This window comes from Dermacentor variabilis, chromosome 4 (genome assembly GCF_050947875.1).
Source record: "Dermacentor variabilis isolate Ectoservices chromosome 4, ASM5094787v1, whole genome shotgun sequence".
NCBI lineage: Eukaryota > Metazoa > Arthropoda > Arachnida > Ixodida > Ixodidae > Dermacentor > Dermacentor variabilis.
The window spans coordinates 145,007,347-145,034,280 of NC_134571.1; the positions used below are offsets into that span (position 1 = coordinate 145,007,347).

The 26,934-nt window shown below is 42.6% G+C and overlaps 1 protein-coding gene across 1 annotated transcript in view; it reads right to left on the minus strand.

Annotated features, from left to right (window-relative positions):
• LOC142578382 (MAM and LDL-receptor class A domain-containing protein 1-like) overlaps positions 1-26,934 on the minus strand; it is an 87,073-nt gene that overhangs the window by 16,763 nt on the left and 43,376 nt on the right. Inside the window, exons 14-17 of the mRNA XM_075687776.1 lie at positions 25,194-25,313; positions 23,816-23,971; positions 17,921-18,009; positions 13,332-13,499 (exon numbers count right to left, since the gene is read on the minus strand). Coding sequence (XP_075543891.1) covers positions 13,332-13,499; positions 17,921-18,009; positions 23,816-23,971; positions 25,194-25,313 — 533 coding nt within the window. The remainder of the gene's footprint in view (positions 1-13,331; positions 13,500-17,920; positions 18,010-23,815; positions 23,972-25,193; positions 25,314-26,934) is intronic.

Sequence of the window (26,934 nt, forward strand, 5' to 3'; positions counted from 1 at the left end):
TGGGGGTTACAAGCGTAATGTGTGCATTTTGCTATAGCATGGCAGATCAAGATGTGTTTATCGCTTGAATATTTTTAGTAGAGAAATAAAATATCAAAATAAAATGTTGCTTTAATTCCGTGTTACCAGTCTGTCGTACACAGAACAATAGGTTGGTGTAATAAACTAATAACTGCGGTTTAACTGCAACTTTTACATGCCTACAAGAATCTAAAATGCTAGATTTCAAACTGCAGCAGTAGTCGGGTCTGTCAAAAATGAACTCCACTGCGCACCTCATGCATGAAAATAAGTTCATGCCTTTTAGTAAGCTTAGATGCAGGCCGCAGTGAACTTGTTAGTATTGAAATGTGCGTAAGCTTGCCATAACAAGCCTTGTTGCCCTTTTTTATAGGCACATCCATATATCCATTGAGCTGAAGGACAATATTTTCATCCCTACTGAGCATCATGTTTGCAGCTATAATCCTCAAATTATGGCTTCAGCAGTGGCACAACCAGGGATGGTGCGGGGGAGGGGGGGCACACTGGGCACTTGCTTAGGATGTGTCACAAGTGGTGTTTGCGATACACCAGACTCATGACAGACCTATGACGTCTGAAAATGACCAATATTCTATTCATTAGCAGGAGTATTCTAACATTCATGAAAAACAAGGATGAACTGTGGTTTATTTGTTTTTTTGCTTAAATCTAAAAATTGAAGTTAGTTTAGCAGTTGACTGTTGCAGTCATTTGGATGTTTTGCATGCATTTCACTAGGAAGACTAAGAGCTAAGACTTTTTATTGCCATGGCCTTGACTGTCTTGATGTTGTTTTCCTTGTGTTGACTTTTGCATACAATATTTTTCAGGCACCCACTTTATATAACGCAAGAAGGCAGCTGCAAGGACACGAGGATGTGAAAGAGCCAGTGCAGCGCGACTTCATGTAGTGCAGAGGAGCCAATGCCAAAAAATCAAAATACATTGGCATGTTATTTGGACAAGAAAACTAGTATGTGGGTATATTGGGTGTACCATTTGACCAAATGTCAACAAAATCAAGATACAGTATGTTACACGAAGATGAAAATTCTCACGTGCTCCAGGCAGTCATCTTAACATGGTATATTTATGTAATGTCTCTGATTGGAAAGTCAAATCAAGTATGCTCTCTGGAGACAAACACATAGCAGCAAGTGTCATTGAAAAGTTAAAAATGTGTTTTAAGAAAGCTGATTAGTTCTGAGAAGTGACTGCTTTTTGTCTTGCCTCTCAACAAATATATCCAAGTGATAAAAAAATAGTGATACAATGAAATTGCATATTTGCTTAGCGACATGATACATACTTGCAATGAGCACGATGCCTGTGTTTACTATAAAAAGCAACAGCCCATGCTTGGTTAGGTTAGGCCCACTACAACATGCAGGCATGGGTGATTGGTGCTTTTTTTATTTCTGTGTCGTGAGGTTTATTGAGGTGCGTATAGGTGCAGTGGCACGCAGTATGGCTAGTACAAAAAGGGGGGGGGGGCAGATATATGTAGCTCACTGTACACGACACAGGGCAAAGGAAATCCGTGTTCAGCAACTATGTTAAATGCCATGTACGTAAATTTTACAACGCTACTCGTTTGAAGCGCGCACAGGTGCATATTGAAGAAAAGTTTCCAGGGTAAATAATTTAGTTCGTAATTTACACTAATTTTGCTCTAACCACGAGACTAATAATTTGAATATACTGCACGGAAAAACCTAGAGCGAATTAAATTGTGTAGGCTTCGTGTGTATACATATAGTCTTTCCTATGCATTAGGTTTTTTGCGTAATGCATTAACACTTGACAGCCTATCTTATGATGTGTACTCTGTTTACATTACAGTTCTTTATTAGTTTACTCATTTGTTTTGCGACTGATGAAATGCCGGCATATATATATTTTCAACATTTGACATAACCCTGTATGTTTTGCAGGGACAACCCAGGATGTGCATTTCTCAGCACCCAGTCAACTGCCAAAAGTGACTCAAACACAGGCCACCAGTAAGTGGACATCAGTTGCAATTTCACATTATGCAGTTGGCGGCTGCCTTGTACGGAGGCTTTTTTTCTTTAATGAGATGGTGATGTCGTTCTAATGTACATTTTGACCACAAAGGTGCGATCATGTCTCACAGAGGCATATATGGTTGCTATTCTCTGCGAGAAACGTGTTCTCGTGTTTGTGAAGCATTTGTGTTTGGCAGTATTGTCGCCCAATGAGTCGGATATAAACACTAACTCGCCACTGCCGGCAAGTAGTTGCGAGAAACGCATTATGACGCTGTAAAGTTATTTCATTAATTCGAAGGAAAGTTTTGCAGCAGGAAAAAAGGTTGCTATTCCAGGTAAACATGTCTTTTTCTCTCAGGTTATTTAGCCAAACTGTGGATGCATGAAATTCGTGACTTATGAATAGATTTTAATTTATTCTTTAGTAATGCTTCTAAAAGAGACTAGAAATAGCATGTGACTACCTCTGCAATCAGCAGACCATACATTTACAGTCATAAGTGGCAGTTCCATGCAGTCTCGCATTTTATATAACCTTTCCTTTCAGCAACATTGGAACTGGTGGCTGCGTTTTCAGAAGGAGAAGTGTACTTGACACTGTATGTGTATGTGTGAATTCGGTTTTCTTTGTATGTGTCGGCTCACTGACAAACGGTGCAAAAATCTGTTGTACCACGAGCCTGACGACGCCTTCTGCTGGTAGAAATGCGGCACTTCGTATTTTATAGTACTGCATGACATTTAAATCAAAGCTACCACATAAAATGATCAAGAAAACTAACCGCTGTTATAGCTGTTTTCCTCAAAGTACGCTTGTCCTTTATGGGCTGTGTTAATCTGAGCTCTCCACCGATGTTTCAGTAGTATTCACCCTTAGTGAGTGAGAGATTTGGGGCAATTAATCGTGTTAGTGTTTAAGTGGTGTCCTAATTATGTGCATTTGTTCCAACAAAGTTGTCTAGATTACTTTATTGTGTAGTGTAAAGCTTATGAAACCATCAGCAACTACTGAGTTGCTAACACGCATATGGATTTGTCACTATACAGGTGAAACTCGGCTGTACCACTGCAGTGCTGCGGAAATTGCCTTCACCAGCGGCTTTGCAACAGCTGTTTCGCAGCATGTCGGTATGTGTTAATTTATAATTATGTTGGGATGGGCTAGTATTATGGACCACTGCTACTCTGTATTGTGACAGATCCATATGATAAGGGATGTAATGGGCACAGCGAAAGCCTTTGAATTTTTTACTATGGTACATAAACAGGCTCTCCTTTTCGTCACTGGAGCAGGAGAGAAGGGCATGCAGGCACTCCTGAATGTACATATATTTCAAAACATGAGAGAGACATATATGCACACACACACACACACACACACAATTAAACTAAAGGCAGGGACGTTCCATCTTTCATCTTGAATTGAATTGTGCAGCGCAAAAATACAACACAGACCACAGAGAAGCACACATGTTAACAGGTTTGATACACACGTTAGTTCAACAGATTTGATACTTCAAGTGTGCTATTTTACACAAGGGGGAAGGGAAAGGGGAGATAATCTGAAAAAAAAAAGTGGAGTGGAAAAAAAGGAATCGTGCCAAAAAGCATGAGAAGCATCGCGCAGCCAGGATCACCAGCAGGACATCTAAAAAGCACTCTGATAAAATTACATACAGGACAACCTTACGTATAGTTTGTTTCAATCAACTCAGATCACATGCAGCCATTACTGCAATCATGTTGTTTCCTTATGTCATATGGGGGAATGATGTGGGCCCAAAAAACTGTTTAGAGCTGAAGGATTATGTTCCATTCTAGCCTCATTGCCTGCTTTTTTATCATATTGTTATCAGCTGCTTATGTTAGGGACAAAAAGTAAGAGTACGAACTGTTTCCCGATTCGCCATTCCACAGAACATGTCTTTGTGACTATATGTACATGCAGATGATCCATAGTTGAAAAATATTCAGTACAGAAGAATCTCATTACAAGATGCACTTGGTTGTAAGAGACATCTGAAAATGGTTTGGTTGGTTTTCCGATGTTTGCCACGTTAACAATACTGTATACAAGAGACACCTTTGTTACTAAGGATGACTTTTTAAGTATTCACTACTTCGAAGGGACACAACCCAGACACATTCACTTTGTGCACCTTGTGTGCTCCGAAGGGCGTAAAGATCCCGCAATCCTTACACAAGTCAATCGCGCATGTCTCTTTTAGCATGAACCAGAAAAGGAGGGCAACGAGGACAGTGCAGGGCAGAAAGTGTCGGCAGTTGAAGCTGACGAGCGTCAAAGAGCACCTCAAAGGTACTGCGAGCAACAAGGCTTGCAAAGTGAAGCGTTTAAATTCCAGAAGTTGGGAAGGAAGCTAACACAATCTACAGTCACTAAAAAGCTGTGAATGTCTTCTTTAAAGGGCCCCTAAACCACCGAGGTTGAAATTTAGTTGCGGTGTTGCTGTTCTACACAATAAGGCAATGAACAGGTAGCCACGAGAATTTTTCTAAACGGTGCAGTAATAGTGGAGCTACGTGTGTTTGATTATCGAAAAGTAGTCCCCACTCATTTTACTCTTTCATCTGGTACACGCCATATGGACAGTATCGTCTTTTCCTTGCCTAGTACACCTCCAAATGTTACGGGACAGGCCAACACCAACGAGCTCTGTTGCTGCAGCGCTGGCCCATCGTCCTGCGAGGGGTGGCGCTAATACAACGGAACTGTATGGTGACTCGTGTTGAAGAGCCTCATAGGGAGACCCTTCTGTTGGCGTTTCTGTTCTTTGCCCCCACTGGCTGCCCACAATAGCATCGCGCGCAACGCGACGAGGAAGAAGGAGTGTGTGTATTTGCTTGCAGGCCTTGCCGGCAGTCGTACACTTTCGTTCGACCAATCGACAGCACCGGAAACTGGTGGCGTCATCAGAGACAGCCTGGTGACGTCAGGACAAACTGGGGGGTGCAGGATAGGTCCAGAGAGGCGCACGGGGTCATTTTCTTCATATTGTGGTGCTCCGGCAGTGCTACGCACTCTGGCATTTGGCTTCGTCGATCGTGACGGCATTCTGATTTCGATACGCGTGTCTACTTGAAATGTTCAAAAAATGTCGAGAAGTGGTTTAGGGGCCCTTTAAGCCACCCTGAGCATTTATTCCTTCAAATATATCAAAACTTACTTTAGTGATGATGCATAATAAAGTGATCTAGTCTGGCTCCTCAGTGTCTCAAAATTTTTGGTTTCGAGAGACATGTTTCCCGTGCCTCTTGAATATCTTCTGATGAGGCTTTACTGTAATATGCACAAACAATTGTGTAACTCCTCCTGCAAGTATTATTCATTAAGCCCGGTCACTTATGTGCAAAGCTTGTGGTTAAGTCTTGATGTCCGTACTTTTTAGAGCTATGTTTATTAATTCATGCTGTTCTTATTGGTTCTTCGATGCAGGAGACAATGCCTACGAAATTATTGGCTGATCATGAGAGCCCTCAAGGGGCAAACAACATCTCTGTTGCAGAAGTGAGCCCGATACCACTTGGAAGTTACCATGACAGATGACACGGCAGCAATAGATACAGAGACTGCCATGTCTACTGCAGCTGCAACAGTGTACGAGGCAAGCAGCAGCGCGTCAGCATCAGCAGCAGTGTCAGAAGGAACCACACCAGGCCTGGTAGAGCAACATGTGTGCTATCACTGACTTTTTTTGTAGTGGATACAACTCATTTGCTCAACATACAAAAGCTTTTCACCACGACTGTGAGCCAGTGTTATTATGGAGCAAGTACAAGACTAAGTTAGGTGTTATAACACAGTACAAGCATCACTTTAATATATGCAAATGCAAACATATTACAGTTGTTGCCTCCCCAGCCAGCCCACATAGTGACAACAATGTGGAACAAATGGTGGGACACACCTCTCCCCCATTACAAGATAGTAGAGACTGTCAGTGTTGTTGCTAGATTGACTGGTCTTTGTAGGCAACTAGAAGGACAACACAGGTGTCATAAGATTGTTGTTGATGTTGTTGTTGAAGAGGTAAAAAAGAAGTTTGATGGGAGCTGAAGTGCCAACTGATATTGAGCAAATCAAAAGCAACCACCTGAGAAAGCAACACTATCGAAATTTGGGTATCTATGTGCCGCCAACTCTGGTAAGAATGGCATAGGACAGAAGTGTGATGAAAATCACACAGACACTGCTGTTGCATCACTGGCCACAGTGAGCAGCGACTTGTAGGGCAAGAGAGTCAACTGAAACTAACATTATGATAGAGTGTCATGATCCCATGTGACCACTTGTCAAGTTATTTTGCAAGATACAGCTCAACCTCCAGAAACGAGACTGCAACTTTTCTGTAAAAAAGCTTTCACAAAAAATTATTCATAACACTATTAACATAGCAGTATCTTTTTTTTTGTGTCGGTTCGAGGTTCCCGGCTGTCCATTAATGCAAAAATTGAGGAAAAAAAGAACATGTCGTACTTACACCTTTTTAACAAGTACGAGGGGGACAGAACTTTTCTAGTCATGCATCTTCATCATACTATCAAGTTTTTAAATGCCTTTTATAATTATTATTACCAGTTATATCTGAGTGCATTCTATGCATGTAGCAGGTGTAAAATCAGGTCAGTTGGATCAGATGCCTTATCTGCAAGCGAGCCCTATATTCAAGAAATTTGAATTAAAATAGTTACGTTAGAGACGCAGTCTTTCAGCACTTTATTGCCTGTGGTTTAAGCATTGCTCAATACTTTTGTGGGTGGCAATTTCAACCGGCACAGCACTGCGCTTTGCCACAGTCACATTTGTCTTCAAAGCGGTTTTTACCATTTGTGTTGATCTGTTTGTGTATGCATAGAGCAAGTTTTTAATTTATATTTTTCTGCATTCCTGTGCTTGCACTAAGCTTGTATAAGGCAGTTACAAAATGTGCGTCACTATAACGAACTGTTCTGTTGAGCTTACACTTGCAAATAATCGTGTTCAGATGGCCGCACTTCTATGCGGGTGCACCGCTAGCTTTGTGTATGTTCTCATGTTTGTATAAAGCTTATATAAGCTAGTTAGAAAATGTATGTCACTAAGCATTGTGATATTCTTTAAAGAACTGCTTGGTTGGTTTTACACTTGTGAATTAGTATTGAGGCGGTGGTATTCCCATGTATGCCCACTGCTAGCTTTCTGTGTCCTCACGTGTTTGTATTAAGTTTCTACAAGGGTGTTACAGCATGTACGTCACTAAGCGCTGTGATATTTTTTAAAGAACTGCTTTGTTGGTTTTACACCTGTGAGTAATAGCACTCGGGTGGCACTAGTCATGTGTAGGTACACAGGGACCATTTGTATACATTATGCTCATGTAAAGCAGTTACAAAGTGTATGTCGCTAATTACTGTGATATTTGTTGAATTGATGTGATGGTTTTACACATGTGAATAATAGTGGTCAGGACACAGTACTTGCGGTGTATAGTTGAATTTATACACTGCCAAGATATGGGCTGTATACGTACCAAAAGAAATGTATGTCATTATATTGTTGTGATTATTACTGTTTGGATTTTATTAAACTGTAATAAAATTGTTTCTTGTATCTATTGAGGTATGGCAATTTGTCATGCAACGAAACTGAGGACCTGAACTTGTGCATACAAATAAACAGCTAATTTAAGAGTATACTGCTCATATTCTGCTAAACCAGTTTAACAAATCTTGTACTACAATGCTGGAAAAATGACAGAGCTGACTCGGATGTACAGAAAAAGTTCTGCACTGGCTGAAGGACTGCCCCACACTGGAGTTCGTAATGTTGCGTTTATTGGAGTAGAACAGAAAGTGCACTTCTATTAAAAATGCGACAGTCGGTGCAGAAACATAAGGCAGACGAGCGGATGTGGCACATTTTTTTCAGGGCCCTCCATGCCTACTACTGCATTTCTAGTCTTCCTGTGCTCTGCGTATAAGCCCCTGTTCAGCCAAGGTTTTTACTCCATGACAGTTGTTCTACTGGGTTCGTAGCAATATTGAAGAAAAAAATTCAATGGTTTTCAAGGACTTTCGAGGCCCCGACACAGTAACTTCAAGGACCTCGTGCAATGTGTGTAGTAGTTTGGACAGGCAATAACTTGTTCAAGGACACCGTTAACTTTAATGCAAACAAAAGAAAACAAAACAAATCGCATTTCAGTGATTTCAAACATTTGAAAGACTGCTAATTTGCCTTTCACCGCCCACCACTAAACGCACACAAGGAAGCATTTCAAGAAAGCGCTCAAAGTTTTTCTGCAATAGCACAATTAACTACTTGGACCTGCAACATTTGCAGTTTTTGAATACTGTTTGGTTTGACAGTGTATGTGATGTCATCTGTTGCCTCAGCTTTTGTTACCATCAAATAAGCAATAGTCATTTCTAATTTCTTTTTATTGTGTCTGTCGCTCTCAATTTACTCTTCATGGCTTCTCTTCGAATGCCTCAACTGTTGAGCTTCCTGCTTCTGCTCCTCTAAGCACATTTGTCGCCGGTTGCATGTGCTTAAAACTGGTATCTGCAGCTCCTTTGTAATTTCAACTTTAAGGATGTCGCTTTCCTTCTATTACCTCCAGAGACAATTTTCTGTGACATGCGAAAGAGTGTCACAGAAGGGAAAAAAAGCGCTTGGCAAGGTCTGCTAAGTCTAGCCAAGTGTACAAGTTTAAGGACTTTCCAATACTTCTAAAAATTCAAGGGTTTTCAATGCCTTGAAAAATGGCATTTTAGAAATAAAGGATTTTCAAGGATCGCTACAAACCCTGGATTCTAGCACCTAAATAATTTTACAAGCTTATTTTGGCATGGAGTTAGGAAATTCATGCTTTCTAGCTAACGCTGCACTATCTCTGTACAGTGAAGCAACGAGAGCGCAACTATATTGGAGTAAAGAAAAATACTGAAAGCTTTTAATACCACTCTTCTTTTTTTCTATGGAGCTTCGTAATGCCTAGTTAAGTTTACGAATGTGCCTGGTTTTGGCGGGCGTTTCTTCGACATTTTCTGGAAGAAGCAGATGTCTAGCCCCCGTATTCAGAAATGTATCTTAATACAAAGCTCATGCTTGACTTGATATAAACGACGCCTGGTGCGAACGTCCCCCAAGACGCTCACTGCCTTTCTTTTGGTGCGTTCACGACTTGCGTCGTTTAGATCAAGTCAAGCATGGGCTTCAAGTTATGATGCATTTCTGCATATGGGGGTAAGCGTGCACAATTCCGGGCAACGCACTGTGCCATTGACACTGAGAGAAAACGGGGAAAACAGAGTTAACCACTTATGCTCCTAAACTTTCGCGTACCTGTGGTGTGCGTGTATCGTGGAAGAAGAAACAGCGCAAACACAAGGACGAAAAAAAGCATCAACCACACCAGCGCTTCGTGGTGTGGCATGTTTTTGCGTCGTCCTTGTGTTGCGCTGTTTCTTCTAAAATGCTCAACCAACTAGCCGGCAAGTCCATCCTGTGCATATATAAATTGAACACACGCATGAGTGTAGATGGTCTTCGAAGCTTTTAGAACGAGCACTGCCACAGGATACGAGCAGTGCACGCGTAACAAGTGGACACATTAGTCATTTAAACATGCGTGCCAATGAATTTGACGCGGCTATCGGCATAAGCAGTCTCCAAATGCTGGAATGCATGCGCTTCAAAACGCTAACGATCCGCTGCTAATGCAGGGCAACAGCTCACAGCGGACTGAACCAAACTCCAAACTAATGCACTTGAAAAGAACGCCTACACGGCAGCGTGAGGCACGTCGAAATGCCTGGTACTGGCGTCGCAGTTGCTCACCAGTATACGCGCGAATTAAATTCACATACGTGGATTGTTGGCGCAATACTTTGTATCCGCGTATTTTGGAGAACATGGACTGGAGAAGCACTCGATCATGAGCTGAACGGCACATTTGTTATTTTCCTGCGGTGACGACAAGCCGTGAATAGTTCTCACGTTGTCGTCTACGTTGTCTTCCTTCGTTAGTCGTAGCAAGGAATGGAAATGATGCAAACGCACACGTATTCCAGTACACAACAGCACAGCACACTGCAGAGAAACCCCACCCACCGCAGCCGATTCATCAAATACGTTTGGTATATATATAACCTCTAAAGGAACACGACTGGGCGTGGCGGCGCTGTGGTGTAATGGTTATGATGTGTGTTTTGAATTGTACAAATGCGAGTGTACGCGTGTTCGAATTCACATGATGTATAGAGCATTGTGATTCTTGATAAGTTTGTGATTCCCTTGACAATTGTATTCTAATTAGATTGTGTGACTTCTGATTGTGAAATTTGCGAAGATATTTGCAGATTAAGGGTTAATTCGCTTTTTTTTTTCTCCTCAGTGGCGTTCGTGACGCATACGCATAGGCCGCTTCAGAGCAGTCACGCCTCACGGTAGGCAGCAAATAGCCAGGAAAAAATGACTTTAAAATCCTGCATAACTTTGCTCACGCCTATTCTGAAGGCCGCTTGGAATCGGGCCAGTGTCTCTGAGGAGCCGCCTATGGAACAGTATATCAGCGGCCCTAATTTGATCTGATTTCCTGCCTGCATGCGTGACCAGGACTTGGCTAAGAGGGTATTGGGAAGAGTACTAGCACTCTGTTCTGAAGGAGTACAAGCACTCTGTTTGGGGGAGTAGAAGTACTCGGTCTGGCGGTGTACTATCAACACTGCGGGGAGAGTATTAGCACTCTGCGGAAGAGTACTAGCACTCCCTGTGGGAAGAGTATTATCACTCTGCGGAAGAGTACTAGCAATCCCTTGCGGTGGAGTAACAAAACTCTGTCAGGAGGAGTTGACCTACTCTCTCTCAAAGAGGGTCGATCTACTCTCGAAAAGAGAGTGAAATATGGGACAAGGAGCTACTCCCTCAAAGAGAGTGCCCGGCACTCCCTTAGTTTTTAGAGTGTGGCCTCACTAAATTTCACAAAGCGAAAAGAAATTTATCTCTAACCCTTTGAAACATTGCGCTTGCAAACGTGCACGATAAGCTAACCGATAATAATCGAAAGCGTGTGCCAAAACAGTCACATTTAAAATGTGTTGCGCAGCTCTTAGGGCCGTACTAATGTGAGTATGGATTATGCGCCAGGTGTGTTAAAAAAATGGGATGAAAGATGGTTCCGAGGGCTTCCATCTGCTTCCTGTGCAGAGTGTGGGTTGACAGCACTAGTTTCTTTGGAATATATCTTTTAATCAGCAGACAACTAGCACAAGTTATTTCATTTGGTAATCAAAGGTTTGGCTGTGAAATCAGTAACCCGACTCTTCCCCGTGTTCCCTATAGAGTGAAGGGCTAGACGCATTACGCTCCTCAGAATGAATGCCTAGAAATGTTTACCAGTAGCTTACGTTTGAAGCAAATAATCGACAGCAGTGTGGAAAGTCTGTGAAGCAACGTATGGATTAACTGACTACAACCCATCAAAATTACCAGCTTTTTCTTTGTTATTTTTTGACGAGGTAGTGCAACGAGTCTTGCTGTGCCACACTGTTTGAAAGAAGGAAGGATTTTTGTGAGCACAAGGCTAAAAATGTATGACTTCTCATTTAGAAATGTACCACAGAAAGGCTCATTGCTTTGTGTGTTGGACAATGGAGAATTACTTATGGAAGGCCAACATAGCTGTCACACACTATTTCCTAAGCATAGCACGCCACTGCGATGCAGCGTAGCCCCTGGATATTATTTCGTCGCGGTCACGTGCGCTGTCCAAGTCATTTTTCTTTCATATGCGCCGATGATTCCACCTTGAACTCAATAACGCACTCAGTTACTTACACCAATTTCATAAAAAAAATTTTCAATAATACATCAGGTTTCAGTGATTTGGATACACCTGCACCAGAAGCTTTAAGTAAAAATTTCGTTTCCTTACTCTGCCATGCTGTTTTTTATTGCCCCCCCCCTTTTAACGTCATCGCAGCAGGCCCCAAAATGGTATTTAAATTTCTTGTTTTTTTCTCCAATTTAGTCTTATCGCTATTCTTCAGTATTTCATTTTATTTGAACTTTTAATTTGGTACATCGCAATTTATTCACTCTTTTCACATACTATATGCTGAAGTCCAGTAAATATGAAGTTCACAATTTGGGGCGACCACCTCTTTTACACCATGTTCCTGTTCTTCTGCACTATATTCTGTAATGTACATTCTTTATGGCTTTTATTCCGATAGAAAGTTTAGTTTTCTTAAGGTCTCACAATTATCTTGTGTTTAAAACGTCTCCATGAATATTATCGCAATTTCCAAGATTTTCACCGTCCTTTTGACTCCTGCACTTAGCCAACGCATATAATACTTACCCTGCCAGTGATGGGCAGTGTCCCTCGTATTTCTGGCGAGCTTAATTAACGTGTATCAAAATTTATTTATTTTCAACCAGGGCGATTGAAATCCTCACGTTATTTTTAGTCCTCTATGTTTTGTTTGAAAAAAATTCGTGTTGCTTATAGCATCAGCGACAATATAGTAAACGTATGTAAATCTTCTACTGCTGTCTGCGAAGATACAATAGCCAAGCTTATCGTCCCAGGCAGGTTCTTTATGAGTCTGTAGGCTAGACAGTTACGTCATAGCTATCTATGATCCTTGAAACTATAGTCGGATACAACTTAAGTCTGCAGTGAAGCCATGCCCACGCCCTACTAACCGCCAGCCACTGTTCCTCATCAAGACTTCAAATAGTTCGTATTTCAATCTTTCCCTGTTACCTAAATAAGGCGGTAACGAGACAAAGCAGAATTATTAGTGCGCAATTTTATACGTTTTCACTTGTATAATATAGTGGAATGGTGAAAGCCTAATTCTTTATTTAACTGGAATAAAACACTTGCTTGGCTGCAACTGCAACTATTTATTGACAAGTTTCAAATCAGTTGGCAGTGAAGTTTCATGTGTAAAACAGGCTCAGCAGTGATATGAACTATACCGCGAGCTTTTTCAGAGTGAAATGTTCTCACCCCATAGACTTTGTTCATGACTGCTGCACACTTTAATGCTTCCGACCCCGAAAAGAGTCTTCAAGAACAGCAGACGCTTCGGAGGTATCAGGTACGACGCCATTTTAAAAATCTCGCCTGACAATTTTGTTTTCTTCTCTGATTGGCTGGCGGAGTGACAAAACCACGCGCGGTTTATGTGATTTGGTTGTCAACTGCTGCTTTTTTTAAAAAGTTGTATCCTACTATAGGCATTTCACAACGCATAACGACATAAAAGAAACCAATGACTTACCTGGAAGGGCTCCGACTTCATTAACTTCACATGGGCAGGAACAAAATGGTGGAACTGAGACGGCATTACCAACTCCCACATGCTTTTCCAAGGCCCATCTTTAGAGGTACGCACGCTAACGGAAAGCTCAGGCATGCTTTCGCCTTGCGCAGTGTAGAAGAATGTCATCTGTGAAACGCGCAAGAGGGAATTAGAAGCTGTTGATCTTCTTGGATTTTTTGCTATTTTAAGCAATGCGCTTATCGTTGAGTGCTCTTACTATATCTGTTTCGTTCACTCCTACTGCGATTTTCTTGCGTGGTGTCTATTCCTTTTTTCTCGAAATAGTGCCCAGCAAGATTTCTTATCAATATTTGCGTATACATATATTATCTGCTTACCAGTGTTTTCAATAAGACCCTCTTGCCATTTTGAGTAACTGTCTCGCTTGGCATTTTCTTCAATCCATTGTATGTGCTGCTGTCTTCGGTAAGTCAAAGGAAACGCTCCTGTACATTTTAAGAACCGTGCGGACATCCGTGAAGAGGAATCACTTAAGGGCATAAGGCAACTTTGAGCTCTTGAATGTGTTACGTAAACGCATCTATTTAACAGTACAGAAGGAACATACTGCCACAGGAATTTTGCCAACATTTTGCGGCAACGTCGAAGTTGAGTTCTTTTGATGAACGACTAAGCGGCCACTTCGTTTTCTCGGCCGTCTTCGCTAACTTCTTCGCGCATGTTGTGTCCTCTTGGCCTCGTACTACTATAACTTTTGGCGAAGCAAGATAAGCTACGAATCCTGTAAACCAATAGCAGTATGGAAGAAGAAAAATGTCTCCTCCACTGTGCGCCTCTGATTGGCCTCCACGCGACGCGAGTAAATGGAAGTTTCACGGAAAGACCAATTGCGCGTAGTGGCTGGAACCCCTTTCTCCTCTCACAACACGCAGCTGGCTCTCACCGCGTTGGTGCTATTGTCCCTCCTTGGTCCGCCAATTGGAATTTCAAACCCTAGTGACGTAATGAACATGACCCCGCTGGCTTCATAACGTGCAAAGGAGAGACAGTAGAAAGCTGGGAGATTGGTACGGGATCGCATTTTGAATTTCTCGCTTTCAGTACTGCGCAACGGTGTTTTGCTCCCAAAGGCTGACCGCCAGACCCTTTGTTGCAATCAAGGGGAGTTAATTTAAAATGCTTTCAAAGTATAGTTTAAGAGCAGCCGAAAGCTTCTAGTTTAGGCCGACATAAAGAGTATTTCTAGTCGGTGAGGAGAATTTGAACTCAAGTGCAATAATACGAACAACAGTGTTGCAACGTTCTGACATCTTCATGGGCTATAGGCTTTACATATGAAAGCCAGTTCGCCAACCAAGCCCCATGATAGTCATGAAAGTATCATGAAACTGAACAAGATTGTACACGCAGTGTAATGGTGCGCCTATAGACGCTGTGAACCTCTTCGATATGCGTCGTTTCAACCGTTACCTTTAATCACTGAGCAAAAGCGGTTGCTCGGGCTAGTCGCTGAGGCGTCTTCGAAGTTGTAGAGTGCAATGCTGACACCAGGGACGAAAATGAGACACTGACAAGCTTCAATTGCAGCTCCACCTAAAGTTCAGTCCAACCCCAGATAGCACCCTATCTCTGAGGCTTCTGAATAACGAATAAATATATCTGCGCATAAAATATATTTTGATTTAGTGAGTAAATCTGTGAATGAATATAGTAATTCATCTAAACAAACCACAATAGTATTATACAGAATACTGAAACATTTTTTAGTTTTCAATTTCCAAAGCACGTGAAACAATTAGGCAGATCCTAACAATACACTTCAGCCGTTATTTGAACTACGGGTGAGTTCTTACGTATGCGCAAGAGTTTGCTTGTGATCGTCAAAGTAGTATATTCGCCCTTTCAGCATTTCCGCCTCTGGTGTAGCAAAACAACCTTGCCTATTGCTAAGCAAGAACCAAGTGAGATATTTTGAGAACAATAGTGCAATACAGCTGTTGAGAACTGAGTAGAAGGCACTAACGTCCTGCCAGCAGGATCATCATCATCATCTGTGCGCTCAAATAAAGGGCCATGGAGCGGGGTCTTCACTATGGGTCTTCACTATGGGCAAAGTGACTCGTGGTTTTCCACATTCTGGCGCGGTGAAACCAAGGACTTTTCCAGCGATGAATTGACGCAGCTGCAGGCATCGCCTCGAGGTTCGCGAGGCGGTAGCACCTTATGTTAACTTTGGCTCCGTTCTCAGCTTGCCCTTCAAGACGACAGGCCGAGGTTCGCAAGGACGGGATTTCTCTGAAGACCGGCACGCCCTGTCATTCCAGCCATTGGAGCAGAAATGGTATTTTTGCCCATCCACCAGATCCAGTGGGACAACTTAAAATCTAGCAAAGGCAGGCCAAGGAATGTCTACGGTGACACCCATCCTCAGGCCTGCAGCTGGACGTGACTAGGTTATCAAAATGGGACTTGTTGCCTCATAGTAATAAAGACAAAAATTCAAGGATTGAAACTCCAGAACAAAGAGGTCGCGATCAAGAAGTCCTGACCATAGAGGGTATCGGCGCTATGCCTACGGATGCTAGATGGCATTCACTTCAAGATAGCATTGATCACTACAAAGGACTGTACACAGCGCTTGATTTCGATTGTACTCTCGACATCGCAACTGAAGGAACTGCTGCAAAACACACATAAAAAATTACATACGCTCATTCAAAGGTTGATTACAGAAATGCATCAGTTGTTCTTACCATCACCTCCCATTATTGTGCACTCAAGCACATTCAGTCACTTTTGCAATAAAGATAGGAGAATCTTACCAATATAGACCGACGTATTTAGTATAAATGTATAACGACTAACTAGAGGAAGATGTAGAAAAATCTATTAATTCCAAGCTGGTGATTTCTTATGGATTACTTGGTTTGGAAATATGGGTGAATGAAATACCACGCAATCTAGCACCTTTTTCTTGGAGTCCCTGGCAGTGCTTGAATAGTGACGAAACGCCGGCGAACGTTACTGAAGTTAAAGGATCCAGCAATCCAACAGAATTTACGACGGGTCTTTCAGATGAGGCCACGGCAGTGCGTGGAATTACGAAGGCCAGGGTTGAACTACCATAAGGACACGGCGATGAAGCGAGAGCAATTCGAAGGAGTTCGCGAGAAATAACTTAATTGAGCAATTCTTCACCTCCGACTGCATTAAATCCTTAGATGATTTCCACGGTGGTCCTGCGACGGTCATGGAGCAGCTAGAGTAGTCCTGCAAATTTACCGAATACTCCACGTCATGAAGAAAAAAGAATAGGGGGGAATCCAAAACATTCAAAGAAAAAAGTGGGATACCTCTAGAAAAAGAAGCAGACAAGGTTAAACATGTCCCTGCTACCGCTTGCGAAGAAGCGTCAAAGAGTATTCAAGCTTATGCCCGCGAACACAATAGAGACAATACCCCAACGAAGATTCCAGATCATTTGTTTCGGATCATCTAGGCATAAAAGCCATGTTCAAGGCGTCGAGAGCATTTTCACCGAGAAATGAAGCAAACCCTCCCTCACGCGACAAAAAAGCATGCAATCACGCGGGAAAAGAACGCAAGAATTGAATGGACACAAGTAAACACTTATAACACAGAGCAATAACCAACAACCGAAAGAATGCAAGATCGCGCAAGAAATTTCAGAGCTGTGACATTAGACCGAGACTCGATAGGGCAGCAGCAAGCAGCAGCGCCTAAAGGGACCATGGGGGTTTCATTACAAAAATCACCTCACGATAATGCCACAAGCAGTGCAAACATTGCTGGAAGAGAAAGCGCTTTTATCAATATCCGGACAGCTTCAGAATGACAATTTGGCTGTACTAGGACTCTCTCCAATGTTAAGGAGGGCATTGGATTAAGGAGAACTGTTTGGAGCGGTGGCGGATGAGGGGGGCATGGCAAGAGCGTATTGAAGTCGACGACTACTTGGGCGTCTCTGATTCCTCAGACCAGAGTGGTGGGTCAGCAGTGCTTAATGATAAGCGCCTCAAGGACTTATAGACCTGTAGCTGGCATGCTAGACAACACCCTCGCTCAGATACTTCTACAAGACGACCTAAAACAGTAGAGCAACGGGAACGCATCCAGTAACAGGGAAACATATCTGAGTGAACAAGAGAGACGGGCACCGACCGTCATGAAGGTTACACACTGCAACAAACACTCGCTGAATTACCCAGCGCGGCTCACTTCCTGAAGCGCCGAGTACTCGGCGGCAACCAGCTGACAATGCTTAGAAGTGCAGACCTTGGGAAAGTTGGGACTTCAGTGCATATCCCTTGGTTCGAGCGAGACTACGTTAGTAATAGGAGAATGTGTTAGGGGTAATTGGAGATCGCTGGGAGCGGCCTTCGTCGTGCAGTGGACATAAAAGTAGGTTGTTGACGATGATGATGTTAGGAACGTCTGACATACGTATCATCATCTTTAAGGCCAGTGTTCGAATAAAAGGGAAGATGCGGGAACCCATAGCATAGCTAGTATAGTAACTCTATAAACCATGGAGTCCACCTGGGTTCGCTAGAATATTCACTTACCGAGCAGGGCGTTCTGTGATCCAAAGTTGGACCAACAATTGTGGCAGCGTTTGTTCCAAAAAATGTAGGCCGGACTACAATAAATTGTCCTGCAACAGAATACGCATCGCATGAACACAGTAAAATAATAATCTCATTGGTTTACACATACATCAAGTACGCAATAAAACACGTATGTATTTTATTTTTCACTACATGACGCATGCAAGCAGTGGCTAGAAGACACTTCGTTCAAAAGCGTAGCAGTTTGGTCGAGTTGGTATGTCATGACTTTTTCGGGGCTTGTAGCGCAGCTCAGAACGAGCAAAAAGGAAGGTGGAAGGGGTAATGAAAAGGAACGGAGAACAGGGTGAGGGCTAACCTTCTAACTGATGGTTTATTTAGTGACTCAGAAGGCTACTTATACGCTCAGCGAACCATGTGACATGAAAAGACAACAGCACAAAACCAAGCTTCAAACCCAAAAGTAACCATGTCAAAGAACATATTCAGATAGCCTGTGGCGGCAGTCCGAGATAAGCCAATTCATCGCTTGATAATGAAGGTGAGCTTACACATGCATGGCCAAGACCTATGATAGCTTTTGCTTCAATGATATCCCTTGTAAGCTGATTATGATTACAACCTAGAATGGCGCATTCTTTTAAAGAAAGTTTCGCAACCATATGTTTTGCAGTGCTCCGCAAGCAACTTCCCGGCTGTAACGCGATTCTTAGCATTGTAACAATGTTCGCGCAGCCTATCGTTCAGACATCGGCCAGTTTGATCGACGTAACATTTTCGGCACTTGAGTTGGAAAGAATAAACAACACCATCTGTGCAATTAACGAACTTTTTTTATGATCCTTATCACAGCTAGGATGAGCCTCCTTATTAAGATTAGTGAGCTTGCAAATCCTCCCAAGCTTGGTAGGGGCAGAAAACACCACACGAATGTTCGCTTGGCGATCTTTTTTAAGATTATTAAAATTAAATTATGGGGTTTTACGTGCCAAAACCACTTTCTGATTATGAGGCACGCCGTAGTGGAGGACTCCGGAAATTTCGATCACCTGGGATTCTTTAACGTGCCCCTAAATCTAAGTACACGGGTGTTTTCGCATTTCGCCCCCATCGAAATGCGGCCGCCGTAGCCGGGATTCGATCCCGCGACCTCGCGCTCAGCAGCCGAACACCATAGCCACTCAGCAACCACGGCGGGTTTTTTTTAAAGGTTATGTGAGACGCTATGGACATAAGTAATAACGCCTTTGCTACCCCAAGTAGTTGTAGGATTATCTCCGTGCTGGTTGTTTTTTCTAAACTCCTTAGAATATATTCTGCTACTAACACTTGTAAAGAAACGGGATAACCAGCCTGTGAAAGCCGTTTCGCACTGAGAAGCCGAGATAGACTAAACGGTATGGTGGCAGGATCTTTTCAAAGTAATATTTAGGCAAATCTTAGCAATGCCTCTCTTGACCAACTTAGAATGAGCAGAATTATACGGAAGAAGTGGTTTGTTGCCACGAGGTTCATAGTACCAAGACGTGTGAATACCGGAACAAGCTAAGCACAGATCCAAAAACCTGATCGTGTCATTCAGCGGGAGGTTGTGGGTAACGTGAAGGGGGGCCAGTTGTTCTTTGACTATTGGCACCACCATGGCAAACTCAGCCGCAAGGTCAGTCGGATAAAAATGAATACAAAACAAAAAATCGTCCTTACAACTACATATTTTCAAAACAATTTTGTACACCCTAGAAGCACCGATTGGGACACAATATAGTGCACAAGATGTCACCTCATTAACGCAGAAGTAATATTTATTCTTTGATGACACATATTGTTGACTGTATAATATGCTATTTGTAAACATGAAGGCTTACAAAAAAGCTTCCGAATGTAAATTGAGAAACAGTCAACAAACAACAATTAAATCACGACAGGGAGAGTAATAAATTCACTGAAGCAGATATAATCAGCAAAGGTAGTATAATTATGAAAGAGAAACTCAGCACTGATTATGTGCTAAAATATTAGACTTATGACGAGGTGCACTTGAAGTAACACAGCTTCCTTCTAACCATTTGAAAGTTCGAATGCAGAAACCGATCCGAATAGACTCCACAGTTCCAGTGCTGACTTTTCTCACTTGGTTTACGTTGGCGGCACATCCTCAAGATCTTTCGGCATCCCACGTCATTTTTTTCTTATATTCAATAGATCTTGCTGTCCTATGAATTACGCTTACTTAAGATGGTTTTTCTAAGGATTGCATCAGTGTGCTTGAATGGGGAAGAAAAATAACAGGACATAATACGGCATATAATACAGGGCGCCTCGTTGGTCCTGCTCTAGTTCTTCCTTCTGCACTTACAGAGCGCAATAAAAGTCAAACTGCAATTGATTTTAACAAAAACTCTGTGTTAGTAACGTGATGCTCTTAGTGCAGATGGTTTGAGTGCAAGGGCCGACAAAATGTTCGTGGAATAGTTCATTTGATAAATGCACAACAATACTTTCATTCCATTTTCTAGTTTTATAATTGCGGTAGAAGTTTAAATTAGGTGCTTGAAAACAAATGCGTTGAAACAGCACTCTATTTTTTATACTTCAAGAGAGCTTGTGTTCCGATATATTCATAATCATACTTGGCTCTCAGTCGGCTACATTGATCTTCAGAGGTTGGAATTTCCACACAAAGATCAACTCCCATATTGCGTACCTGATTCCACATAGCACATCAGTCTAGAAGCTGGGTGTAGCTTATAACTGCTGCTCTCTTACTTTCGGCTAGCAAAAGCGAGAATGGAGTCCCCATTTCCTCTACAGTCAACTGCGTCACATGCGAGTTCGTCTTTGTGTCGCCGCTCCCCACCTCTTAGCGCCAAGTAAGCGTACTTTATATTGGACGTTAAGCATCTATGATGATGAACACCTCGGAAGGCAAAAAGATTTTGAAGGACTAGACAAAATTATTTGTCTTGGAGTGCGATTAGTTTGTCTTCCAGTATATACATGAACACTTCCCTTACTTACGAAATTACGATAACTCAATAACAAACAATTATTACTTACACATTTAATCAGTCTACTCCATGAGAATTTTTTTTCATAATCCACCTGTGCAAGCAACATAAGCATTTGGCGAGCGTAGCCCTTTTAATAAAATTGCTGGTATTGTAACCTTAAAGGCTATTTTGTCGCGCCTCACCACGGATCAGTACGAAATCACCGAGGGGGTATGCGCCGGTTCGCCTCGCTTCGAAATTAATGTAGATGTTTGTGTTCCCATCTGTGTGTGAATCTGCGCGTGTACACTCTACACGGCGCACATTTTAAACTCTCGTCACTTTGCCAAGTGACCTATTTGCAGCGAACTGTCGCATGTATTACGCCCACCCCTTTATTTTCATATTTCGCTGCCTTATCGTGGGTGTTTTCTTTTTCCTTTACCAGCTTAGCCTAACTTGGTTTTTTCGTCAAGCTCCTAGCCGGAACGCTGGTGTTCAAATTAGGCGGCTATAACTTCAGCCACCTTGCACTAGTAGATACAAATAAAGTTCTACGTATTTGAATACCCGCTGGTCAAAGGTATGAAAACGATCTTCACATCCTTCTTCAAATCTTCAAAATCATATGCTAGTTTTACTCTCAAAAGAATATTCAGCGAGTATAGCACCTAACAGACCACAACTGAAAAAAAATGAAACATGCAGCTAACACTGGACGCATGAACAGCCTTTGTTTTCTTCTGAAACATAAATGCCAGGAAAGCAATCATAACTTGAAAAGTGAAGCTCAGCTGGTCTACGCCGCATCGGATTCCTGCAGGCTTCACACACATAAGTAATATTGCTAATAATGTGACTTCATCCTATTATGTCACCGTTTGTGTCTTAGCGACTAAAGATTGGAAAGCACTGCTCATAGCAGATCTCGGACAACATGGGTATTTCCTTGATACATCCACCTTCTCTCTATTTCGACATCGTCCTTTCGTCATTGTTAGATGGCATGCTGAGGTCTAGTAGAGAAACATGCAATGACTGCGATGTTCAGCGATGCATACGAACCCAAACCGCGTGTGTTCATATTTATTTGTTATTTTAATTATGCGCTTAACACACTTTGCTGTACTCCACCATAAGGATTGTTTATAGTGTTGTTTATATTTTGTGATGAGTTGCCTTGATTCATCAAAACAGACACACTCTCCCCTCAGGACAGGAGATTGAAAAAAAAAAAACGCTACAAGACTGCAGCACGGGAAAACATGAACAGATATGCAATGCAAAAAATTTTAGTAAGCGATAATTATGTCATAATATGTCATAACTTTTTTCACCAGAGCCAACTTAGTTTGCGATGGAGTAAAAAGGAAGGAAACGGTGTAATTTGCTTTAGAAAATGACACGGCGAAATCATACATTTGTTGGAAAATGTAACAGACATGCTGAGGTTCTGGAACATACTACACATGAGGTACAGATACAGAGACAACTTTGGTATTGTTGATTCATACTCCAGTTCATGCTGCTCCGCTTTGCTACATCTTAAAGTACGCCTACATTAGGCACTGCTATTAATGATTTTAATTGTTTCGAGCAGGGCTCAGGACACAAAAGAACGCGATAATGCTTAGCAGTGATGCCTACTTTGTCTTGCAAATTTCAAATGCAATCAAAGAAAAAAAGCTATATAGACGACATACACATCTTTGGGCCCACAACCTCTAGCACTCTGAGGGTCAACGCTTTCCCAACCTCGGGCCAAAATTGCAAAGCTAATAATGTGAAAAATTCGGCATGGTTATTTATAATCTAGTGGGAACAACGTTAAAGACGCGGACGAAACTGCAGGCATATACAACGACACTGCGCAACCTGTCATTTTCTATGTGCCTTCACCTTGCTACTGTCTTAAGCGCACGCCTCGCCCGTAATACAAAGCTTTTCATTCTTAAGGGATGTTTCCGATTTCTCATTCTTTTTCGCTAGTTATATGTCCGACATCGCAATTGGCAAGCAATTGGACTTACGAAGAATTCTAGCGTTAGAACTGTTGTGAATACGGGCCCTGAATGCGTAAAGTGAGAAATCGTGCAGACAGATATAACAAGAATGTATTTTTCAAGACGTCGTCAATAATATCTCACATGAGCATAGCCGTTTAATCGAACAAGGAATCTCGCTTGAGCCAACATTTCGACAAGGGGACTTTCATTGTCTATCCTGGGTCCGAATTCACAAAGCTATTCGTTGATAAGTGTCTTTTGCCATTAGGTGGCCGCCTTCGCTAATGATATGTCAAGTAACAAGGTTGGCTGGAGCATGTCTTACGAACAATTTTATCGTAAGAGATGTCTTGTGAATACGAGCCCTGATTTTCTTTCTTCATCAATTATTTTTTGCCATGTCAAAGAACTTTCTAGATGGAAATTTTTATAAAAGACACTTACTTTTTATGACCAATTTAATATAAACGGATCACCGAGCAACATAAGCCATACTGGCAAGGCAATCTTCTAAAATATGATATAGGCCACCCGATTTCAGTTGACGAAAATCAGTAGACGTATATGAGCTAATAAGGAAACATGCACGAAAGTACCTCAAGTTACGGATGTTGTGCTCGCAAGAGGACCTTCGATCCGCAAAACAAATCCGCAAGAACTTTAGCCATTAGCTTTAACTGTTGTCCTTATTCCAAGAGAGCTCTAGAACACAGAAAGGCAATGCTAGGTCACCACGAAAGTGTTTTTCCAGCAATTCAGTCTATTCTTTACCAAACACACACTCACTGAAACCAAGAAGTGCGCACTGCACAAGTTCTTTGCCTTTCTCGCCATTAAGTATTCGTTCAGCCCGCTCGACTTAGCTCGTGAAAAGTCATCTATTGTAAGTTTCGTACCGTTTGGCGTGCCTGTAGTGTGATCGCGAGTTGGTCCCGTCAAGAGAGATGACGAAGGACGGCTTAATTCCCACGGACTAGCAAGGCTGCCCGGTGGTGCCAGGGGCGTCCAGTCACAGAAGGAAGACTCGAAGTTGCAGCCAAGCCGATAATCCCCTGAAAATGGAAGCCGTTAGTTGGCGTTTCATGGAAGACCACGTAAACGCCAAGAACTTCAACAAACATTGTAAAACCAAAAGGACGACGCATAGCCAAGGTGTCTACATGACATATACATTCGATAGCTTTCACTAGAAGCATATGCAGAAAAGTGTTCATAACAACGTTGCTGAAAAGACTGCTAATTGGCTTGGACAAGATAACCAGTTGAAATTCGTTATTTTCCCTAAAATCGTTTAATAAAGCTCCGCGCTATGCCGTATCTTATATTTTTCTGACAATTCTTGCTTGGTTCATCACATTTTTTCTTAATACCTGGTTGAATCATGAGGTCACCTGTTTACGCTCCAGTCAAAGATTTATGCCCACTCCCGAATGTTGTGGGACAAAATCTAGTAGAGCACATTGAAAGAGATTGTGTGCTCCAGTAACGCAAAGCATTGTCGTAATTGTTTTCTGTCGCCTTCGTGTTGAAACACGTCAGATAAGAAGCACCTAGAAAGGCCCGCATATCTGGGAAGTGAATGCGAACGGCAGCTTAATTGTGTGTTCATCACACGTGCCCTTCAACCACAGTGCTGACAATAAAAACAACACACAACTCTGCTTCTCCCACTGTATGGTGCTATTGGTTGCCAAAGGACGCCTAAACTACGCTTCTACTTCCACTCAAGCGCTCCCTATATCACACAGCACGCGACAACGGTGTATTTAAGTACGCTAGGTGGCGGAAAAGGTGTTCCTTAATATAAAGGTTATACTGCTCCGCTAAAAACATGTTATCAATTCAGTTCGTGCAAATGCACAAACATCGAAATCATAACGCTGATCCCGTGTAAAGGTGAGCAAAGACTAAGATAAGAACACAATCTATAGTGCCTGTCAGCCATGATTTTGGAATCATATAGCTTATACTACTTGCCACACAGAAAATTACTTCTTTGGAGCAATTCCGCATGATTTGGCAAGTGTGTGGACAATGTCTATTTATTCTTCCTTGCAGATGGCTCCTGGTGCGGCCGCTACAGATATTCCTTGGAGCAATGCGAAAGAAAGCCCCTACGCGACTGTTGCGGTATCTATTCGTTTAAGCACCGCTGGCCGCTTACCAGCACACCTTTGTGCTGTTTGTTAGCGAATGAAAACTCAAGAAGTTATCCTGAGCTTACGAGTACACAGAAGACAAGCAGATAACCTGAAGAAAAGTAGAGCAGCTCACCACAGCCTTCCTCGTCACTGTTGTCACCGCAGTCGTCAGCATAGTTGCAGCGATTGTCAAGTCCCACGCAGACACCGTTGGCGCAGCGAAACTGGGAGGTGGTGCACTCAGGTCCCTTGGCTGCATGTGGCATAGCGAGGGTTATACCATGTTTTAGCCGATGCGAAACGTGGAGTTCAGAAGAACGCCCCCAACGTCTAGAAGTTAGTGCCATGTGCCCCAAAACAGTACGTTTCCGCACTTGAGCTATAGCCTGGTAATAATGACGTTTACACATCTCTTTTGCTTTAAACTGCAGCGTTTTTATCATAATGCATTGCTGGTAAATTATATAATCATTCGTTGAATATATATTGGCGTAGAAAATCAGCGTTTTATGTAAAGCGGAAGAAAGCATCCCAACCCAAAAATAATGATGTTGGTGAAAAACCGCTTACGTAGCGGTCAGAAATGCAAATTGTCCTTCCGCCATCAAAAAAGGGGTCAACATTGTAATACTAGAAATAAAAACAATTAAAAATACGCAGACCCCACGTAATCTGCATGTAAGTTACGCAAAGAATTTTGCAAGTGGCTGGCTAAGGCGTCAGCCCTGTGGCATCACGCCTCGACCGGCTGTTTGGCTCTCTCGCTGACTTCGAACAGGCGTTCAATCTGGAGCTTGGACTTGTTGAGACTCAGAAAAAACATGGGCTTGCCCAGCTGCTCGATCATTTCGAGCCCGCAGTCCTTCATCTATGTCCACGAGCACCCCACTAGCACGCCATCCTCGAGCTGCTCATTCAAACCTCTGAGGAACGCAATGCCCGAGTTGACGCACTTCACGATGGAGCTGCGGTCTTCCAGGAGCTCCTTTCTGAGCGTCAGGAGCCGGCTGGCGTGCATGAGGTGGGATAGTTGCTTTCCAATCACTGTTCGTGTGGAGGAAAGCACATACAGGGGTTTCGCAGGTGTTCCGGAAGAACTGTAGATGTTCTGGATCTCCTTAAGCGCGCCACCTGGCTCGGCCCAGGTAGTACCCGAGAATCTTAGGCGAGAGTCGGACGTTGGCGCTCGAATGATGACGATGCCGCGACCATGCCGGCAACGCGAACATGAGCATATACCCAGTGGCTCAAGATGCTAAGCACCACGAGCTCCGCGGTGTAGGAGATTCCTACATAGATTCACTCAAAGTGCTTGAAGTTCGCGAAGAATGATTCTCAAGAATAAGTGCAGGATAGGCTGTGGTATTGATGACTTACAGAAATTCGGTCATTTTCGTTGTTTTCTACTTCGCTGTCACATACATATTGTTATTCTTTACCATAATTGCGCTAAATATTGTTGAGTTTTGAAAGTATACTGGACGTGTTTTATAAACTGCTTACGTATTCCTTCTGGTTAATTTAGGCTTCTTACCTATGCGTTTTAAAACATCGTTCCTCCTACATTTTCGCAGCCTGACACTTTTCAGGACTGCTTAGGCTGATTTCATGACTGCTTATAGCTGATTAAAAAGTCCCTCACAAAGCCCTATCGGCCAATTTGTTTATTCATAAGAATTTGGAAAACGCTATCGGAGGCGTCACTACTTCGAGAACTTTAGAAAGGATTTCGTGGTTGAAGAGGTGGAAGCAAATGAGAAGCCTGTCGACGAGGCAAGCCTCCCTTTCAGCGAAAACTCTCGCAAGCGACATTACTCTCCGTTCTCCCTTACCATAACCAATGACCCACCTTCTACCCTTTATCCGCTTCCTCC